We start from the raw sequence: 23,023 nt of genomic DNA, 5'->3' as shown, positions 1-23,023 counted from the left end.
AGGAAGTGATGACAAAAGTGGTAGGAATGAGAACGGCACCTGTACGCATGCGCCACATGGCTGACCAGCTGGCCCCTGCCAAGAGTTGATTCTACAATAAACAAAAATAAGAAGAATATCCTTGGAGGTCAATCATCACCCTGAAAGCAGATAGTAGACGTCACACAGTATATGTGTACCAAATTTCAGGTCAATAGGTCAAATGGGTTGTGAGCTACAGGTGACTTAAAATCCTAGACAGACAAACGGACAGCCACGGTAGCGTATTATACATAAAGATTTTACACCAAAAACAGCAATGTTTAGAATATTTCTCTTTAAAAAAATGCAACCTGTAAACAGAATAAACCAAAACACTAAGGATGATTTTGTATTGACTATATTTTCTTTCTGTAACTATGTAGGTTCTTCTCTGGCTACTCTGGTTTTGCTCGAATATCCCAAAGTCTTATGTTTTCGGTCAAATGGACCACATAAGTGAAACTGAATTTTTGTGAGAATGTACTCTTGTTTCTAATAAACAATGTATGCAAACTTCTTGTGCAAAGAATCATTGTCAAAAACTTTGTCATATGAATATCTATACGTTGCCGTTTAGGGTTAATTTTGCAGAATTGTTTGAAAATGCAGAGAAAATTGTAAAAAGTGACCAAATGGTGTACTACAAAAAGGACTCTGGAACAAACTCCAGGACCATGTAGATGAAGCAGAAACCTTGACAAGTATAGTTTGGATACAGTTTTCTGACTATACGGTATGTGCATATGTAATAAATGAGATAACATATAGAAACCTTATGAAACATAACCTAGATACTTAAGCCTCAAGTAGACTACCATAGACAAGAAATTCCTTTTTATGTGTGGGTTATCAACTGTTTCCTTATTTTGTGTGCACTGTTTGCTTTGAATTTCATTAAACTCTTTTAATTAGAAGACACTCGGATTGTGGAGGTTTTTTTTTTTTTCTTGTACAAAGTAAGTAAAAATAAGTATTGCTGGAATGCCTTTCTGGTAGCTGCATGTAGCTACAATAGTTAAACCACCTGAAACACATTGCGTTAACTCTTAACATTTACCAGTGCAAATAAAAACACATCCAAACCCTTAAACATACTTTAGCCAGTGCCAAATTAAAGAAAATGACATGCTTAAACATTGTCTGGGTGGGTCTTGCTTGTTTTTCATGTGGCTGTGTTGGTTTACTTTCACATTTCCAAAGACATGCATGTTTGCTAGGTTAACTGGAAAGTCAAAAATGCCCCAGTATGAGGTGTCATTGTGTGCACGAGTGTACTCTGTAATAAACTGATGCCTTGTCCAGGATTGGTACCTACCTTGCAGCTGATGCTGCCACAATAGGCTATAGCCCTGTGTCATCCTGAATTGGATTTAAGAATGATGAATATGCTATGTAAAGAACATGGTTAGTCTTTATTTTTGACAGACGTTATTTAGTATTTACAATATGAAAACATGGAGTGCCAATTAGCAAAATTATTAATGAGGTTTTTATACAAGTAAAATAAAATACAAAATTGTATTCATTACTGCAGATCTACATCTTTCCACAAAAATGATTAACTTTCGCCCATGGATTTTCACTGCAACTTTGAAAATATCAAATTAGACAATAGCTGTGTCTGAAAGTTCATCTCCACATAAGCAAAGTTACGTCCAACCCACACACATTGTAACAGCTTTAAAGAAAGTAACATAAAGAAGATGTAAAAGCTTTTCACTTCATAGAAGTATATTTAAAAAAATCAAAACTACTGTATATTAAAACTGCATTTTCCTTATAACTGTAGATCCCAGAGGTGTACTTTCTCTGGAATCTGCTGTAGAGTGGAATTTTGTTTTCCTCTCCTCCCTTGTTAGTTGGCATTGGCTCAATTCATTCACACATTACCATATTCTTATATTTTGAAACTTCAAGAATACAAGTAATATGTATACAAAGAAATATTCAGTTTTAAAACAGTAGTTTTTGGCCATTTACTGTGTGCTTTTTGAGTTTTAAATACCGTGTTTGTCAATGTATATACAGTGTAAATGTAAGTGCACTATATGCAAACTTTAGACTGTTTCAACACTTTTTTCACTCATTAAATGCATTCATGCACAAAATATTAATTAATATAAAAAGACAATATAACCTTTAACTACAAATAGTAACAAAAGAAACCAATATTTTGCTGTTGACTTTCATAAGGATAAGGTGGCAGTTACATTTACATGTGCAACCTGAATTCTACATTAATATCTTCCTTAAATTACATAAAAAAACAACCATTTTTTTAAATACGTAATCTATCATTTAGTATAACTAGCCCATTTTTTGTACATTTTTACTTTAAAAATGTGAGCCAAGTGTTACATTTAACATCTAACTAAATTAAATGCTTGTTTTCTTCCCCGTTGACTGAACTTTAAATAAGTGTGGAGTTTCTTTTTCTTATGGTGCAAACAGGAAAGGTGGAATATGTATGCTCATATGTACGCTTTTTTATGTGTCCTTCTATACAGGATTTCCTGATTCTGCCATTATTTGTTCTGGAAAATCAACTTCAAGTGAGGTATGAAGTTTGGGAATGTGATACAAGGCACATAAGTAACTTCTTTACAGTTAAGTTAACACAGCGTCCTTACCCACACAGGCTGAACCTAGAATCATTTTGAACAGTGTACTGAAATATTAATTGGTCTTAGTGGGCCTTTTCTCTGCTGATTTTTTTTTTTGTTCTTTATCTCGCCTTATACAATTTCTAGTATTAGGAGTTTGTTAGTTTTCGCATACCCCTTGGGGTCAGAACGCAGGGTCAGCCATTGTACAGCACCCCTGGAGCAATTGCAGGTTAAGGGCTGCTCTTTTTTGGCAGTGACTGGGATTCGAACTGTAACCTTTGGGATACCAGCACAGATCCTTAGCCACAGAGCCACCACTCTGCCATACACACAGCACCACCTCTGTGAATTGAGACTGTCATGACTAGACCATACTAGCATAAATGTTTAAGAGTATCTGTTTTACCACATTGCACATGCTGGTTAATGGGCCATGCACCAAGTCCACATCACTGCCACTGACAAGGTTGCAGCATATATTTGCAGATGGTGGTTTTGTATACTGCAGCACCAATGTTTCCAAGTGCTACTTCTGATTCTGATGACCATGTGTTTAAGTTTGGCTACTGTGGTATGCCTATGTCTTCTATACTTTGTGGAAGTTCACGAGGGTTGGTTTCAGCCCAATAGACAAAGTTTTGCTTATTTACTCAAGCACTGAAATGGAAATGTGCCTCGTTGCAGCACATGACGATGGCATCTTGATGAACGGTTTCCAGAATTTTCGCGCACAACTCTTCCAGTCTCTTTCAGTGAGTTCCTGCACTACTATCATTTTGTATGGATGAAAATTAAGGTCTACATGCAAAAACCTCCTCAAAGACGTATTAGAAATGCCTTAGACAGAAGCATGTTTGCACGCTAAATGTCTAGGAGACTGCAAAATTGATGCCCTTAAAGCTTGGATATTTTCAGGTGTTCACACAGTCCAAAAACAGCCTGGAGATTTTCTGTTCAATGTTGTACCTGTCTGTCTAAATTTAGCCACCCAGTGAAGAAATGTTTTCAGATTTGGGATGTCACTGTTAGGAGGAATGCTGAAGTGCATTTGGAAGGTGCACATTGCGTAGTGATAATGGATTTGTTGTTTTCGAAGAACGCTTTGACAGTGAAAGCACAGTGTGCACCGGACCAAGGCATGTTACTGACTGAGAAATACAAGGGATCGCCTATCAAAGGACCCCCACCCCAACCCACTTGGCTGCCTATACCTCATGCAATAACCTTTAGAAATGTGGTACTTCCTTATACATTTTGAAACAATAACTCATGCGTTTGTCTCCTCTCTGCATGACTATTGCAACTCATTACACATTAGAGTAAATCAGTCATTCCTTGTTTGTCTTCAGCAGAATGCAACTGCCAAGGTTCTAACAGGCACTCAAAAGCAGAATCACATCACATCAGTCTTAGCTTCTCTTAACTGACTTGCTTTTCCCTACAGGATTATGTTTAAAATTGAAAAGTTATTGGTCATGCCAAGTTCTAAACTTAAGCTTAGATGGGACCATGCTTTTGCAGTAGCTGCCTCTAAGCTTTTTTTTTTAAGGTCAGCACCAACTTTCCTCACTTTCAAATTCTGCCTGAAAACCTTTAAAACTAGTATGCGAGTATTTATTTTTGGTCTAATTATTTACTCTGTGTGTGTGTGATATATATATATATATATATATATATATATATATATATATATATATATATATACACACACACACACAGTGTATATATACACTTATACTTATGTACATGTGATTTCTCAGTTTTTTTATTTTTATTAAATTTGCAAAAACCTCAAGTAAACTTTTTTCACGTTGTCATTATGGGGTGTTGTGTGTTGAATTCTGAGGAAAAAAATGAATTTAATCCATTTTGGAATAAGGCTGTAACATAACAAAATGTGGAAAAATGTGATGCGCTGTGAATACTTTCCAGATGCACACTGTGTGTGTGTGTATTATATATATATATATATATATATATATATATATATATATATATATAAACACCTCTCTCTTTTATTTAGCAGAAAAACAGACGAATAAGCAAATCTATTCGAAGACCCACATACGATTTCCCTTCCGCGTGTACGATAACCGCTACGACCCTCCTGTCCCATCCAGATGACATCACTTCTGGCTCCACGTTTCTACGTCATCTCTGGCGCTTCCTGGACTTTCCCATCATACCCATTGTACACAATTTCCTGTCCATCCCTTATATAAATCTAGCTATTTCACCAATACGTTTGTCCTTGTTGTCATTCAATTTCTTTGAATGTACGAGTCTGAGAAAGACTACTGGACACTTCACTATACAGGGAAGGCAAACCACCAAAACGTTTTGAGTGTGTCGTTTCTTTCTTATATCATCACTATATATATATATATATATATATATATATATATATATATATATATATATATATATATATATATATATATATATATACACATTCATATATACATACATACATACACATTGGTGTATTTATGGAAGCTGTACAGCACTTTGGTCAACTTCTATTGTTTTAAATGGGCTGTATAAATAAAATTGACCTGACATGATAGGCAGTAGATTTTAAAACATTTTTTTCATCTCATGCTAGAGCATCTTTGTTTGAAAGATACTCAAGAGGATGAGGTTGCCTTTACAGCATAAAATGTACATCTGTTTGGTAACTTTTTACCCATTTGGCAGCCATTTTATAAACGTAAAGAACACAAGATTCAGACTGACAAGAGTTAATCTTCACACCTTGATTTGTTATAAATTACTAAGATGGTCATCTCTCAATTTATACTTAATGATAGTGCCTGAAATATTTCACCATTATTTCCTCATATTTCTGGGCATGCTCCTGTAACTGAGTCAGTACCAGTCATTTGTCTATATAGGGTAAGTATATGATGTTCAATTATCTGTAGGTGTGCAATGGCTGTAAACTATATTTTTGCAAATAAGCGCTGGCAAGTTACCAGCCTAAGAAAGCACTCTGAATTGGAACAATATTTCTTACATGACAAATCTGTGGAATTATTACATGACCTACTGGTATATGAAAATTGGCTTCTTTCAGGTCTTGGAATATCAAACAGTGACTTTTTCTGAATGATATAGTTTCTGTTGTTAAGTTCGGACTCTGGAGGAACTGATTTGAGGCTCTTAGGACTAATACTGATGACACTAAATGTTAAGAAAATAGTTATTTTAATGTACCAAAAAATCCAATACACCTTGCAGATGTGCTCCACAAAGTGCAATTACTTAGGTATAAGTTTATATTGACATAAAGTCAGCTACTATATTTCCATTGTTAGGTTTACTGCAAAGAATATGTACTCTGACAGCAAAGCAATTCAAGTGTTGCATGCCCAGAGCCACACAGCTAACATAATCTTCTCAAGCCAAGAACCTTGGCAATCCCCCCCTGGACCCACTATGCTATATGTGAATCAGGGAGCCTCAGTGAATTTCTGGGTTGGCAACCCAGGAGTTTCTCAGGATTAAATTAGTAAAAATGGTTTACAAACTGCTAAGCAGGAGAAAGAGCTAAATGCGTATTAAATGTGATAGCAGACAAAGACCAGCACGTATGTGGCAGCTATGTAAGGAAGTACATGCTAATTGATCAAAGCCTAATAATAGACTTCTTTTTAGTTTGGTCATTAAAGAAGCCGAAATTAGGTAAAAAGAAAAGCAGGAGAGAAATTTCCTTATGTATCAAACATATGACAAATTTCTTTGTCACTCTGATATAAAGGTTGCAATATCTTTTTTACTTTTCATGAAAAATGACAGCATGGCTATTAATAAATCTTACTGAAATAAAACATTTTATGTATTTATGTATATATATATATATGTATATATATATATATATGTATATATATATATATATGTATATATATATATATATATATATACACATACATTCATATATACATACATACATACATACATACATACATACATACATACATACATACATACATACATACATACATATATATATATATATATATATATATATATATATACATACATATACAAACATTTTACCCATATGGCAGCCATTTTATATACGTAAAGAACACAAGATTCAGTTGTAGCATTTAGCATTTGCACTAACTTTCAGACTGACAAGAGTTAATTTTTTTTTTCACTGTATTACTAGGGGGCCATCCTCTGCTCTCCACCCCAGTGCGCGCCACGCGCCAGCCACTTTGAGTCTCTGCCGCTTGCGTTTTGAAGGGGGTGGCTGAACGCATGCTTTGTAGATGTGGATGGATCACCTGCTTGCTTACTGCTACACCTGCCGTGCTGCGTGTTCTGCTTCTTGTGCTGCGCGTCGATCATTCGAGAGCCTGTACAGCAGATGTCCTTGCTTCGCTCTGATTATAATGCATGTGGTTGCATTACCTGGTAGGTAACGACCAATACAATCAGGTCGGGACTCAATATAAATACTCCGATCTACAGGCTGTCAAATAAACAAACCACATGCCGTGGCGCAGCATGAAGGGACTTCATCTCTGACGCTGACGTCCGAGGTTTGATCACAGCAAGGGGAGCAGTGAGTGTGTACGCCTGTTGAGCCCAAATAAGGGCGAAACACGTGTCACGTACTCTTTGCATTATTTGACAGTAAACTATGCAATATATAAACACACATACATACACACAGTACATTGGTGCTATCATTTATCCAAAGTGGACAGTAATTTTAACTGTATTTTCTATTACTCAATATGGATAGTAATTGATAATGTAAGCAACTGATTAAGAAATGTATTATTACATAATTAAGAAAAAAAAGATGTTTTTCTAAAAATACCATCTGCTGTTTATTAAGAATATATTAATAAAATGACAAATAACTCATACAGTAACTGTATGATATATACCAGAACATTTGTGCAATGTTTATTATACACTTTTTAAAATGTCATTTGAGAAGTACTAATTTATCTTACTTATCTTAATACTTTCATGAAATTGTAGTTAGCATTATTCTAGTTGTACTACACATTTATTTATTTATTTATATTATTTTATTTAAATTCACAATAAAAATGAAGGCCACTTACTGTATCAAGCATTTCTTTAGTGTGAGCTGCAGACACACAAAACCTGGCTCGAGATTCAATTATTGGTGTTGCAGGAAAACCAACCACAACCACACCAATATTTCTCTTCAACATCTCCCTTCCAAATGCACTACAATAAAAAAAAACACATAAATAAATCACCTTTTTATACAATTAAGCAATTTTATTAATACAAAAATGTTAAAATGATTAACAAACCCAATTTTAGCAGGCATGTACAACATCATAGGCACCACAGGTGAATCATCATTTCCATAGATGATGAATCCCATCTCCTGGAGTTTTCTCCTGAAGTATCTAGTATTTTCTGCCAATTGCTGAACACGTTCCTGACCTAAAAAAACAAACAAATAAAAGAAAGGATAATATCCAAAACCATTATATTTTAAGTGTAGCTCAAAGGTAATTGCTACTACTGTACAATCTTTTATAATAGTTAAAAGCGTAAAATAAATTTTAAAATTAGAACACACCAATGTGATTAAGCACAAGTCTGTTTTACATAATCAAAATGCAATCACTACCATCAAATTATTCTTTATTTTATGATTGGAAACCATTTTGCAAAATAACCTACAGTATGTGATTATATTAAAAAGCAGATCATGGAATGTTGCATAGTTTACTGTCAAATAATGCAAAGAGTACGCTTCTCGCAACTGAAGAGGGCACTTTGGCGGATGTTTGCAGAATGGTAAACCAACCACAAGCGTTGGCTGGTAGGTAACCACCCACACTATTCAGGTCGGGATTCAGACTACAAATGCAATGAATGTAATTACTCCGGAGCTACAGGCTGTCAAATAAACGAACCACACGGCGTGGCACAATGTAAAAGGGCTTCGTCTCTGACGCTGACGTCCGATCCCCGAGAGGGGAGAAGTAGAGTGTGTACGCCTGATGAACCCAAATGAGGGCGAAACACATGTCGCATACTCTTTGCATTATTTGACAGTAAAGTATGACACAGAATGTGTATATATATATATATATATATATATATATATATATATATATATATATATATATATTTTATATATATATATATATGTGTGTGTGTGTGTGTGTGTGTGTGTGTGTGTGTGTGTGTGTGTGTGTGTGTACTTGGTATTACATTTTAAAGATGTGGTATAATCACAGTCAAATACAAGTACTGTAAGTAAGTATTTACAAAATACAAAGGACCATACAATTTGTAATTTTAGATTAAACACTACCAACAACCTGCGGTGAACTGGTCAGTATGTTGTCTAAGAAAGGGTTATGATATCTCTTTTTGAGTATATTTACTAGCATTAACTTAAGGGTAAAATCCTGAAAAGTCAACAGTTTAAGGTTAAAAACTGTTATTCTTCTGCAAAAGAATTGTACCCTCTTAACCATCTGCTCTGTTTACTCTGCCTTGTAATTAATAATTTCTCCAAAAAAAAAAAAAAAAAAACTGTGCCAGTGTGCACATACTTTTGGATAAAGGAAGGACTCCAAAGTAAATCTTTCTGGGGTATATTTTTAAACAGCTAAGGTTTTACAATACACATTTCTTAACTCATTCCAGACACTAACTTGAAATTTAGAGCAAAAAGGGTTTAAAGAGCTTCCAGATGTAGAGGCCATATACTTTTCAAAAGTTTAACATTCTCCCCCCCAACCCAAACTTCCTTTTCATCTACCAGGAGATAATTACATCAGCCTATGCCTATTTTTCAGCTTCTGACGAGAAGAGGAAGGGGATGGGGGGAGAAAGAGAGGGAGAGAGAATGAACCTCCCCATGGTATCACTTCATCTGTGAAAGCTTTTAACATTTGAACAGGAAATAATGTGCCATTTAAAGTGCTCAAATTAAGTGATGTGGTGAACTTGCAAACTGTCTGATAAAAAATGCAACATTGAATTTTTATTTTTTTGTGGCTAGGCTTGTTTACACACTGGAAACTGCAATAATTCAGACACAAAGGAAATAAATGGCCAACCATCTAAAATGACCAGATCATGCAAGGGTACTGTGGATACTAACATCCACTTTTAATGTCTAGTGGTATTAAATTAAAATATACCACAGGTTTCTTTTAAACTAAATAATCTAAACATAGCCAGAGTTGCACAATTATAAATATAGATTGTGTATATTTTACATGTGGCAATAAACAGTTTAATTTGGATTAAACAAGATGTCACTGCGTTTAGTATCAATTTGGTCAGTGTGTCATACTTTCTAAATAACTGTTGATTCAAAAGTAATAATCTTAACACTAAGACAATGATTTGTTTGTATAGGTAAATTAAAATACAAACATAAAAATAATAAACTTTTATTTTGTTATGTTAAACAAAAGACAAAGACAACCACTGACTTCAGATATAGAAAATTTTGTTTTACTAGAAGCAAACAAATTGAAATAACCCAATAAACACAGTTTAACACCTAAAACATGTGCAGTTACAATGGGGCTTAGACAGACTGACTGCAAGATAGCAGTGAATAGCAGCTATTTGTAAAATCTGTAGGGAACACAAAAGGAAGACAAACAAACCCCACTGTGTGTGTGTGTATGTAGCAGTAATAAAACAATCTTTTATCCTTAAGAATGTAAAGAATTCAGAATGCATGAACAGAAATTCATGCATTTTATTGTAAAGTCGTCATCCAGGGACATTACAAATGTCAATCATATATTAATATTTATTACAAGAACTATTTTACAGATGCACATATTGTCACACTAACTCGTACCCATTACAAACGAATCTAAAGTAGTAATAACCATTAAACAATAATACTATAATACATGTATATTACAATGCCTAGGGAAGATGGAGGTGTACAGAGGATATGGTTCAAATTGATTAATGAAACCAAGAGAAAAACATATCAGGGATTAAAGCTTAAATACTACAAGAAACTTATTTTAATTATTATTGCTTCTTCAAATATTGTGGATTCTAAATATTATTGTTAGATGTAGGACATCTGGTTTGGTTGTACTTTTGAGACATACTTAGATCAGACAGTATAGTACAGAGAGCTAAATCCAGTTCCAAACCATTTACTTATGATTCAGGAGGCATACTGGCTCCAATTTCTTATCTTCAGTATTCAATCACATTATATTTAGGTACAGTTTTTTCTGTCATTGAGTGGAATTAGTGCATTAATGCACATATATCAGGCACTGCTCCATGCCAATCATTATAGAGCAACATGTAGTTCAGTACATTAAATTGACAGGATGTGTTAAAGAGGCGGCACGGTGGCGCAGTGGTAGCGCTGCTGCCTCGCAGTTAGGAGACCCAGGTTCGCTTCCCGGGTCCTCCCTGCGTGGAGTTTGCATGTTCTCCCGTGTCTGCGTGGGTTTCCTCCGGCGCTCGGTTTCCTCCCACAATCCAAAGACATGCAGGTTAGGTGGATTGGCGATTCTAAATTGGCCCTAGTGTGTGCTTGGTGTGTGGGTGTGTTTGTGTGTGTCCTGCAGTGGGTTGGCACCCTGCCCAGGATTGGTTCCTGCCTTGTGCCCTGTGTTGGCTGGGATTGGCTCCAGCAGACCCCCGTGACCCTGTATTCGGATTAAGCGGGTTAGAAAATGGATTGATGGATGGATGTGTTAAAGAATCAGGAAAAAGTAACAAACTAAATTGGGAACATGCTACCATATTACTGCATGATAAAAGTGCTTAGATACTCCTCCTTATTCATATTTTGGCAAAAGAATAAAAGTTAATCTTCAGGTAGAAACCAAAATTTCATTAAACATAGCCTTAACATCTCCAGTTAAAGCCAATGTACTGTATGTTCATGGAGGTAGAGTGCTACACCTAGAAAGGGCAGCTTCAAAACACAACCTTATGATAGAGAGCCCTGAGGTTTTACCCATTATGGTGAAAGGACAATTGAAGAAGACTTTAGCCCTGCAGATCACAATGACAGACTATGTGATGTGGCTGAGACTACAGGGTGGTCCAGATTTAATTATGCAGATCCAGATCATCTGGATGACTTTGATTTATGCGGGGACGATTCCAGTTCGGCGCAAAGACGATTCTTCATGTCGTCAGTTCGCACATTTCTCGAAGGTCCGGGATTTTTTGGGCGATTTTCTATGTAATAAACTTGATACGTTATAGCGTAATGAAAATTGCATAATTAGATCTGGACCACCCTATATAATTCAGTCAGTGATGCCACTTACTCAGATGATAATTTATTAACATGTCCCAGTATCATAAACTTTTTTTTTTACTTCTTGACAACAATAGTCTATTTCCTTCACATCAGATACCTGTCACCCATTTCTGTAAAGAATGTCATATGCAGTGCCTTCTGTAAAAGGTTGTTGTTAAGAAGAAAAGGTGTGACACATTTTATTCATACCTTTCACCTGTACTAGGATAGTGTATTACTGAATTAGTTTGAAAGCCCATTGATATAACTTAGAACATGTGCCTTTTTACTCATGGACACAGGGAAGCATGGCAATATGCCACAATTTTCCCACTAATCTGATGAGTAAAGAAGAGTCATTGGTTCTCAAGGATAGGGTGATTTGACAGACTGGCAGAACTCTGAAGGCAAAGTTCAAGTGGGGTACAAAAAAGCAACTGGCCCCCCACATAGGCAGTGTTGTGAGAGGCAAATGGGGAAAATCAGAGCTGATGAGTAGCAGTGGGCTTACTTTTCCAACTCCTGACAATGGCATCCCTTATTAGATATGAATGTCTTGGGTTACTTTTCTAGCTAGAAGTGTTTAACTGCTGGTGAAAGAACTGATCCATCATTCACAACAGCAAAGACTTTTACAGAATGCTCAACATTGTGTAAATGAGCCTTTACTACTTTTAATATAAACTCATGGGGGCGATCAAGTCAGTAGAAATGATTGGTATTATGCCTGACACTAACCATCCATCCATTTTCCAACCCGCTGAATCCGAACACAGGGTCACAGGGGGGTGTTCGGAGCCAATCCCAGCCAACACAGGGCACAAGGCAGGAACCAATCCTGGGCAGGGTGCCAACCCACCGCAGGACACACACAAACACACCCACACACCAAGCACACACTAGGGCCAATTTAGAATTACCAATCCACCTAACCTGCATGTCTTTGGATTGTGGGAGGAAACCGGAGCGCTCGGAGGAAACCCACGCAGACACGGGGAGAACATGCAAACTCCACGCAGGGAGGACCCGGGAAGCGAACCCAGGTCTCCTTACTGCGAGGCAGCAGCGCTACCACTGCGCCACCGTGCCGCCCACCTGACACTAACCATTACAATTTAATTGGATTCCTGGTGGCAGGCCTCTTGCAATATATTAAAATGCAGCCTTTTAGCAGACAGTACAGAGTTTCCTTAGAGTATATTCTTTTTTTCATAACACCAACAGTTTTTGTCCTCACTTCATTCCACAATCTGATCTGTAGAAAGCAACTTGAATTTGCAGTACAGGCTCTAATAATTTTCACAATCATTTTTACTGGATAGAGACATTACTCTGGGAACAAGAGAAAAGGAGTCGTCAACTAGATGAACAGGCATGTATAGCCTACCACTGGCGGGTAAAACAACCTGCAAAATCTGATCAATGGGCAATATCGCATTAAAGAGAAATAGATGGAAGATAACATTTCTTTAAAGAATATTAGAGTGAGACTTGCTATCTCTCCTGTCAGCATACAATAATCAAGAGTTAGTTGAGTGATTTTAAGTTCAGTTGAATACTTACAGCTTTGGAGATTCTCACTCTTAGGAGACAGTAAAGCAGCATAAAATGCATATCCAGCAAGTGGTGCTAGCTCGCATGGGATTTAGTTACTTTAAAGAATAGTATGTAGTTAATAGTACAAAGTCCTTTCTCAGCCCATGGTAAAAGCAGGACTACAACTCTGAAAAACTGCACTTAGCTTGATTAATCTTGAAGAAGGAAAACATCCACTGCCATACACTTTTGTTACCCTGACCTTAGCAATCAAACAATTCATTAACTGTTATAAAAAGAGGCCATGCTCACAGACCATAATATAGCCTTCAAACTGCACTACCTGTCAGTATGTTCACAGAAAACAGCAATGCACTAAACTGCAACACTACATAACTACACAACTTGGGCATTTCTCCATATCAAACATTCTATGGCAACTAATAGTGCAGTATTATTAAAGGAAACAACAACATAAAAAGGATGGCAAAAAAATTAGAATAAACTAAACAACCTAACAGGAAAGGCACTGCTATATCCTTGAATGTTTTACCAAGGATGTTTTCACTGTTAAACAATACATATACGTTCTTAGAGATTGAAATCTACACACGGTTACTTTAATGAACATTAAAGATTTTTTGTTTCCTTATTTTCTGGTACTGGATTGTAAATTTTTTTTTTCAATTGTATAAAAAAAATCTAAAAGGCCTCTTTCATACGGTGTGTAGAATATAAGCAGGCTTAACTGTTACCACATCCTCTTTATAGGGAGTACCATTATAAAACAATTTATAAGTACAGAGAAAAGGAAACTGTTTACGTACATGGTTTTACAGCAAGAGCACAGGTACTATACATAGAGCGACTTTCCAAGTTTCACAGTAAAAGTCAAACTGGGAATTTAAACCTGACAGCTTATGTTTTCCAGTATAATGCGACTGAACATACGCTATAATTGCCTGAGGCAAAATGTTTATTGGATGCAACATAACTACAGATGTACTTAAATAGGAGAAAATCTCCACAGAATCACATAAAAATCCAAAATTAAACAAAATACCAGTGAAGAAAACAATTTGAGTATGTCTGAATATAAATATTACTATCATACTAATGAAGGCCTGCATAATCATATTCATTTTTTAATTTCAACTTTCTCAGGGAATTTCCCTTTGCAATATTTTAATCATGTGATATGTCTGTAACTATTCAATTAGATAAACCAAATGCAGCTATTTAAGAATATCAAAATTAGAAACTGATGCTGTATAGGAATTGCACAACAAACAGCAGCAAGTTGGTGTAAAACATGCTACACATTACACTCTTCATAAAATCTACCGAGAAGTTTCAAGATTGCCATTGCCTAACCAAACAGTAATAGAGCAGGCAGTGCTTTAAAGGTGTTTGTTCCTCTATGAATACACAGGAAGTTCACTTTATGTGACCTGGCCTGTATTTGTTTTGCTTAATACCCCAACTGTTTAACACCAAAGCAATACATGTCAAAAGTCACACTTGCGCCTAATGACCTTAAAAAAAAAAAAAAGGCGCTAATGTACCACACAATTAGCACTACATTAAGTAAAACAGCTTATAACACGTTACAAGCAAATAAATGCATCATTTCTGCAACCTTACATGGACCGGGGAAAAAAAAACACAATCCAATTGTGGTCATGACAATAATCCTGCTCACAAAGGCATACGCCTATCTAGCTGAGTCTACTGTAGGTTACAGGGAGGACAGTATCAAGAACTCCACAATACAGTCCATGTTTACAATAAGCCATACATTCAAGAAGTGCTATAGTGTTGCATGGTCAGGAGTAGAGATCTTTAAATATTCAGTTCAAAGCATAAAATACATGATAATAATAATAATACTAATTCTTTACATTTATTTACAAAAATGAAGGAGACAGTTCTGGTTTGCATACCATATTAAAGTATTACTGATGACAAGAAGATGGCATCTGGGAAGTTGGGAATATACCATATCCCGATTCCAGTATTTATTTCTTTTTTTTTATTTTATTGATTTTATTGCAATCATTCCATACAAATAGATCAATTTTTACAAAAAAAATAGGATTGAAAACAAATCAACCCCCACCCCTGAGAAAGAGAGCATGGCCAACAGAATAAAATTAAAAAAAAATAAACTGATGAGTTTAATACGCGGATACAGATAAATGGAGAAGAAAAAGAAATGGGGGGAGGAATCTGCTTCCTCAGTGCTTTAAAAGCTTATTCTAAAATATTATTGATTACTTCCTGCCAGGTTTTGAAAAAGTTCTGCACAGATCCTCTAAGTGACAATTTGATTTTTTCCAATTTCAAATAATACACAACATCAGTTACCCGCTGACTTAAAAAAGGAGAGTTAGGATTCTTCCAGTTTAGCGAAATAAGTCTGCGTGCCTACAGTGTAGTGAAGGCAATCACAGTTTGTTTGTCCTTCTCCACTTTAAGCCCCTCTGTAAGCCCACCAAACACAGCTGTTAGTGGATTAGGAGGGACTGTCACACCAAGGCTGTCTGAAAGGCACTTAAAATTTTTTTGTCCAGAATGATGTTAATTTGGTGCAGGCACAGAACATGGGACCCAGTGAGGCTGGAGCGTGATTGCAGCATTCACAGGTTGGATCTCGCCCTGGAAACATTTTGGACAATTTCAAACGACACAGATGTACTCGATATATAATTTTGAGTTGAATAATTGTATGCTTTGCGCATATGGAGCTCGAATGAATTCTCTGCATTGCTACCTTCCACTCCTTTTCTGATATGTTGAGTGAGAGATCCTTTTCCCATTGTCCTCTTGGATCTTTGAAAGGGAGGGACTGTAAAATATTTTTATATATTGCAGAAATGCTATCTGAGTCCTCTAGACTAAGCAATATTTTTTCAAGCATAGAGGATGGGGGAAGAAATGTGTTGCTGGAAAATTAAATTTGGAGTGTAATCAAAATTTGGAGTGTAATTGTTCATAGGATGCATAAGATGTTGTCTCTATAAAGATCTCTAAGCAATTTAATCCCAAATGTTTTCCAGATATTAAAAGCTGCATATGTTTGAGGGAGTTGAAAGAGGTGGTTCTCATGCAGAGGTGCCACAGATAAAAGATTCTCCATCTTGAAATTCTTTCTACATTGGTTTCATGTTCTGAGTGAGTGAAGCACAATTGGGTTATTAGTATATTGGAGATAACTTGCATTTATTGGGGCGCAAAGCAGGGAATATAAAGAAGTACTGCAGGATTTTATTTCTATTGCAGACCAAGCCTGTGTATGTTCATCTATTTGTGTCCAGGTTTTTATAGCTTGTATGTTTGCTGCCCAGTAATAAAACAAAGTTAGGTGGAGCCATGCCACCTTCTGTCTAAAGATATTATTCACCTTAACAATGTTAATTCTTCCAGCTAGAGTGAGATGGAGGGTTGACCATCTATGCAAGTCTTACTTAATTTTTTCCATAGAGAAAGCAAAATTTTGTTGATAAAGCGCTTTATGTTTACTTGTGATTCCAGTATTACTACGGTTTAGCAGGGCGTCCATTTTTCTGCATTGCATACATGAATTACTGGAAAATATTACTGTATTCACTCCGTGACTGCATTTTCTTGCTGTTCCTTGCTCAACATGTCCTTTAATTTATGAACATATTTTAAAGCACTCAGAGGTCTATATGGCGATGAGTTTTTGTAGTTGGTGTTATTAAGGTATAGAGCTGTCCTGGTATTTGTGTTTGTTTGATTTGATCAGTACTATATGCTAGTGCCCTTCATATGTGTACAATAATGGCCGAAATTACCAGCACCCCTGGAATTTTCCCAGAAAATGCACCATTTCTCCCAGAAAATTGTTGCAATTACAAATGTTTTGGTATACACATGTTTACTTCCTTTATGTGCATTGGAACAACACAAAAAAACAGAGGAAAAAAAAGCCAAATCTGACCGGGTGAAAGAATATAATGGTTGATAATACTATTTTTTGCCAATAAATACTATTCAATCAGTGCGCTGATGTCAATTAGACAGTATTTTCATATTAAGTCTCTCTCCAATAAGATAACTAAAATTCTTAGCATGGTGGAAAAATATAATCATTTTTTATCCAGATAAGAAGTGTTCCCATGATGCCTGGCTGCATGTGAATTTAGTTGGACTTGTTAAACTCAGCCTTTTCTTTTTTGTGTGTTTTCCACGTCTCACAAAGCAGCTATGCTTTACTTTTACATATTACTTTTTTGTCACAATCTCTGCATATTAAGTGGAAATCACATTACACCATTTATAGTCATGGCACAAGTTAGACTGGCTGGCTGCTGCTGCTGCTGATCTCATCACCAGACCATACAAATATACACTACTGGCAATCACTGGGCCCGCCAAATTTAGCGACTATGTGCCAACCTTTCAGCACAGTCATTTTCACCCCTTTTTGCGACACCCATTAACATGCTAAATAAATGGTTAACAGGTACTGTGACTTCAGCCAAAATCTTGCTCCTTTTCTTTTTTCCATTTACTATTTTAACTTTTTGTAGATTTACATATTTCTTCACTTGCTTTTATCACAACCTTAAGTAGTCCCTTAAATGTAATGTAAAAAAAATAGGGGTGGGGGTTGATTTCTTTCTAACCAATTTTTGTAAAACTTGATTTATTTGTATGGAATGTTATTTGATTTTAATAAAACCAATAAAAGCAAAAAAAAAAAAGAAATTCGAGGTACATTTATCTAGGCATGCATCTAGCATTTACCCTTTGTGAACATATACCAACTCTGACAAAAAAAAAAAACACTCAAAAAAATCTAAATTCTTTTCTATAAACACTTAGAGAAACTTTTAGGAAAATATTTAATATCTATATTTCTTTGTAACATACCTAGTGTTGTGCCATCTTCACCCATAATACATTTCATGGATGCAATGATCTGTTCTACTACAGGGGGTGACATTGATGTGGCATAAACAGCACTATGGGAATGGGTACGAAGGTAATCTACGAGCTCCTAGAAAACAAAAATATCAAGTAGGCAATTTAATGGTTATATCAAACTGTTTTTTTTTTTATAAGGTTACTATTACAGGTTACAAGGGTCAATTAAGCTTGATGTTTAAAAAAAAAAAAAGGATGAAGTTAATACACATTGTATCTTAATTTTTCACAAAATATGTTAGACACATTTTTATGGTTATGGGCAATACCATTCTCTCTATGGTGGCATAAAATATTAAATGTTTTTTAGTTCACCTCATTTTGAAAAAAACATTCTGAATCACAAATTTGTCGACAAGTCTCTGCTTAGACATTTTGAATCTTATGGTAAACCTAACTCATCATTTTTTGTTTAACTAGCTCCATATTACAAATTACATCTTTGAACAGAGATACTTAAGCTGGCTGAATGACCTTTCTGGATGTGTTGTCACAAAGGTGCAGACTAACATAGTCAAAAAACAAAACACACTGTGCATACATTTTACTTATCTTTTGACATAAATTTTAACTATTCTGAATTAACCTACAATCCCTCAACACTTGTCAATAATAATAACTGGCAGCTGAGAAGATGGACTGACTATAACCAAAAAGTGATTTTTATATAACCTTTTTTATTGATTTTTACCATAGGTGCCAATAATTGTGGGCGGGACTGTACATACACACACACACACACACACACACACACACACACACACACAAAGTGTGATTTAGGCTGTAGTAAAAAGTTGCAATTTTTTAAACGTTAAAACAGAATCTGCACAAAATAATTATTAAAGAAAAGGTTTAAGAACATGGATTGATGGTAAACATTACAAAATATGAACAAGTCTAAAATATTTCTCACCTTTTCACACAATGTCTTAAATTGTAGTGTCTAGCAATACAGAGGAAAGATCTTCAAAAATGTAACTATTGATTGAAGATGTATGAATTTTAACAATTGTTAATATTTATAAAACCTTACAAAAAGTTTCACAATAAAAGCTCAAGTGTTTAGCTTTGTGTTTCATGATTACCTTTGTTCCACCAATGTAGCCACCAGCAGCTCCAAAGCTTTTTGTGAAGGTACCCATCATGATGTCAACATCTCTAGGATCCAATCCAAAGTACTCGACTACACCCCTTCCAGTTGGCCCCAGAGCTCCAATGCTGTGAGCCTCATCTAGATAAAGATAAGCTTTGTACTTCTTCTTTAAAGAAACAATATCAGGCAAATGAACAATAGAGCCTTCCATGCTAGAACAGAAAAAAGGATAAGCCACAAAATTAATCTCATTTTAAAGAATGAAAACACAATAAATAGCAATAAACTACTATATATGCAAATGTTCCATTTTTCTCTCTATGTATTTAATTATTTTGTTGCTTCATTAGAAACATGGTTTGTGGAAATACAAATACAATTTAAGTGTCAAAACAAAATGACATTAAGGTTTAAAAATGCATTATTAATACAGTCATATGAAAAAGTTTGGGAACCCCTCTTAATTCTTTGTATTTTTGTTTATCATTGGCTGAGCTTTCAAAGTAGCAACTTCCTTTTAATATACTAGGGGGCTTCGCTTCCTGCTCGCTTCGCTCACCAACCCCTGTGTTTGGTTAATTGGATATACAATTTTCATTTTTTTTTTTCTTTGGAATTGTTTCAATTTCAGTATTTGCACTTTTACTTTAAAGGTTCATTAAAAACAATATTTTTTGGAGACACATTGTGACAATGCAATGTATAGCTGCACGTGAGTGACTATTGTTTGTTTCCCTAATAAATAATCCGACTTTTTCTAATGTTTGTCCCTGTGAATTATTGATTGTCATAGCAAAAGCTATTCTCACGGGAAACTGTAAACATTTTAATACGAATGGCATATCACGATTTCCTTTGGTGTGTAATGTTATTTACGGAATATATGCGTTGCCTTTCTTTTTGTCGGTTAAAATTTGCATCAATATACACCTGACTGAATTGTGTATTCTTTGAAATTCAACTTGTCGTTGCTTTAAATGTTACGGGACCACAGATTCTCATAGCGTATGGTCTATTATTGTGTAAATCCACGTTTTGTGCATAAGAATGATGCAAATGCGAAAAGACTCTACTCTTTGTCTTTTATTTCTGACCTCGATTTGTCCTGCTCTTTTTTCAATTACACCTGGTTCTGATGATTAATCACCTTTTGTTTTGCGGGAATGCAATGTTTTCTACCTTTCTTTTTGATACTGTAGCGACTGACATGATAAAGTGTCGCAAAAGTTTTACTTGAACAATCGCTGACTTCGTAACCCCAAACAACTTTCTAGCACCCTCTCCAACCCCTCATCCCCCATGTCTCACCCCCCCCACCCGACTTACCACATCAATCAATACCCCGCTATCAGTCTTTCGTGCTGTGCTCCGCCCTCCGTCAATCAGACCAAACAGTCACTTAAAACCAAAAAGGCCGCAACCTGGCTGGGACGCTACAATACTTTAGAATTTTACTGGTTTCATAATCTGCCTTTTTTTCTCTCCAACGATCTTTTGAATGTCTATTCTCCGTATTGTCCGTATATGCTTTATATGTGTTGAGAGCACAGAATGTGTGTGTGTGCACTACGTGCTTTTACACGACTGAATGTTTTTTGATGCATGTGCTCCTGTATGATATCTGTTGTAAGTAGGGCGTGTCTTGCAAGAATCTCATGTTCCACGTCCCCGCGAGATGGCCCTGGCACCATCTCTTGGCACCAAGCCTCATGTTTACGGTCCTTTTGTCTCGCGGGTCTTTTAAATGTCTTCCGAGAGAAGATCACGTATCGTAGCCTAGCCTTGCTTTTGCATTCCAGGATTTCTTTTTATAATAGAGATGACATGCCTTATGGAAACAGTAGTATTTCAGCAGTGATATTAAATTTATTGGATTAACAGAAAAATGCAATATGCATCATAACAAAATTAGACAGATGCATAAATTTGGGCACCTCAACAGAGATATGACATCAATACTTAGTTGAGCCTCCTTCTGTAAATATAACAGCCTCTAGATGCTGTCCTCCTATAGCCTTTGATGAGTGTCTGGATTCTAGATGGAGGTATTTCTGACCATTCCTCATACAAAATCTCTCCAGTTCAGTTTAATTTGATGGCTGCCGAGCATGGACAGGCTGCTTCAAATCATCCCATAGATTTTCAATGATATTCAAGTCGGGGGACTGTGACAGCCATTCCAGAACATTGTACTTCTCCCTCTGCAGGAATGCCTTTGTAGATTTCGAACTGTGTTTTAGCTCATTGTCTTCATGGAATATCCATCCCCTGTGTAACTTCAACTTTGTGACTGATGCTTGAACATTATCCTGAAGAATTTGTTGATATTGGGTTGAATTCATCTGACCCTTGACTTTAACAAGGGCCCCAGTCCCTGAACTAGCCACACAGCCCCACCGCATGATGGAACATCCACTAAATTTGACAGCAGATAGCAGGTGTTTTTTCTTGGAATGCAGTGTTTTTCTTCTACAACGCACTTTTTGTTGTGACCAAATAACTCAATTTTTGACTCATCAGTCCAAAACACTTTGTTCCAAAATGCATACATCAAGTGACTTGTTTGTGGTGTGAGTGCAGAAAGGGTTTCTTTCTCATCACCCTGCCATACAGGTGTTCTTTGTGCAAAGTGCTCTGAATTGTAGAACGATGTACAGATACACCATCTGCAGCAAGATGTTCTTGCAGGTCTTTGGAGGTGATCTGTGGTTGTCTCTAACCATTCTCACAATCCTGCCTCTTCATATGCCGCTCCTGTATTTTTCTTGGCCTGCCAGACTTGGGTTTAACAGCAACTGTGCCTGTGGCCTTCCATTTCCTGATTCCATTCCTTACAGTTGAAACTGACAGTTTAAACCTCTGAGATAGCTTTTTGTAGCCTTCCCCTAAACCAGGATACTGAACAATCTTTGTTTTCAGATCTTTTGAGAGTTGCTTTGAGGCTGAGAAGGGTTCCCAAACTTTTTAATATGACTGTATACTAAAAAAAAAAAGACAAAAAACAAATCAAAGGCAAACTGCTGCAATGTGTGTATTAATCCACATCATATGTTTTTTTCTTTCAATCTTTCCTTAATCAAGGTACTACACAGTACGTTGTAAGAAATTATGGAAATAATTTAAGAAATAAAATTTCACAGCGAGTGTTGTACAGTAGTTAAGGCAATGTTCTTTAACCCTCTAAGTTTACTGAATCATTGCCCGTTTCTGACTATGCAACCATAATTATTTTTTGGGTCCCACATCATGCAGCAGCCTTTTCACAGATGCACTCTATTTCCTCTTTTTTTTTTGGATAAACTTTCCTTCTTTCTTTTAATGTTAATAATTATATTAAGATTTGGCCTCTGGCTTGTGAAAATGAGAGATGTCACACAGTGATTACATAGGATCAAAGGGTACCTTACATCTACAACATCTCAGTATGTAAGAGAATCCGAGGATATATTAAATATTCCCATGCTCAGCTGGCAGCCCTGCGATCACTACCATCAAAGTTATCTTACACCGTATTGGAAAAGCAGTTTGTCCAAGGTTGGAAAGGGTGAA

General features: G+C 36.0%; 1 protein-coding gene across 2 annotated transcripts in view; it reads right to left on the bottom strand.

Annotated features, from left to right (window-relative positions):
• Positions 1-23,023, bottom strand: part of sptlc2a (serine palmitoyltransferase, long chain base subunit 2a) — an 87,628-nt gene that overhangs the window by 9,876 nt on the left and 54,729 nt on the right. For both annotated transcript variants that reach the window (XR_005631232.1, XM_039741172.1), the window contains exons 8-11: positions 19,467-19,686; positions 18,328-18,454; positions 7,934-8,069; positions 7,715-7,844 (exon numbers count right to left, since the gene is read on the bottom strand). Coding sequence is in view for 1 of the 2 variants with exons in the window: in XM_039741172.1 (XP_039597106.1) it covers positions 7,715-7,844; positions 7,934-8,069; positions 18,328-18,454; positions 19,467-19,686 (613 nt within the window). In the remaining variant the exon portion in view is untranslated. The remainder of the gene's footprint in view (positions 1-7,714; positions 7,845-7,933; positions 8,070-18,327; positions 18,455-19,466; positions 19,687-23,023) is intronic.

Source organism: Polypterus senegalus, chromosome 18 (genome assembly GCF_016835505.1).
Source record: "Polypterus senegalus isolate Bchr_013 chromosome 18, ASM1683550v1, whole genome shotgun sequence".
NCBI lineage: Eukaryota > Metazoa > Chordata > Cladistia > Polypteriformes > Polypteridae > Polypterus > Polypterus senegalus.
Note: the sequence above shows the minus strand (reverse complement) of the source record. Positions and strands in the feature narration are given on the sequence as shown.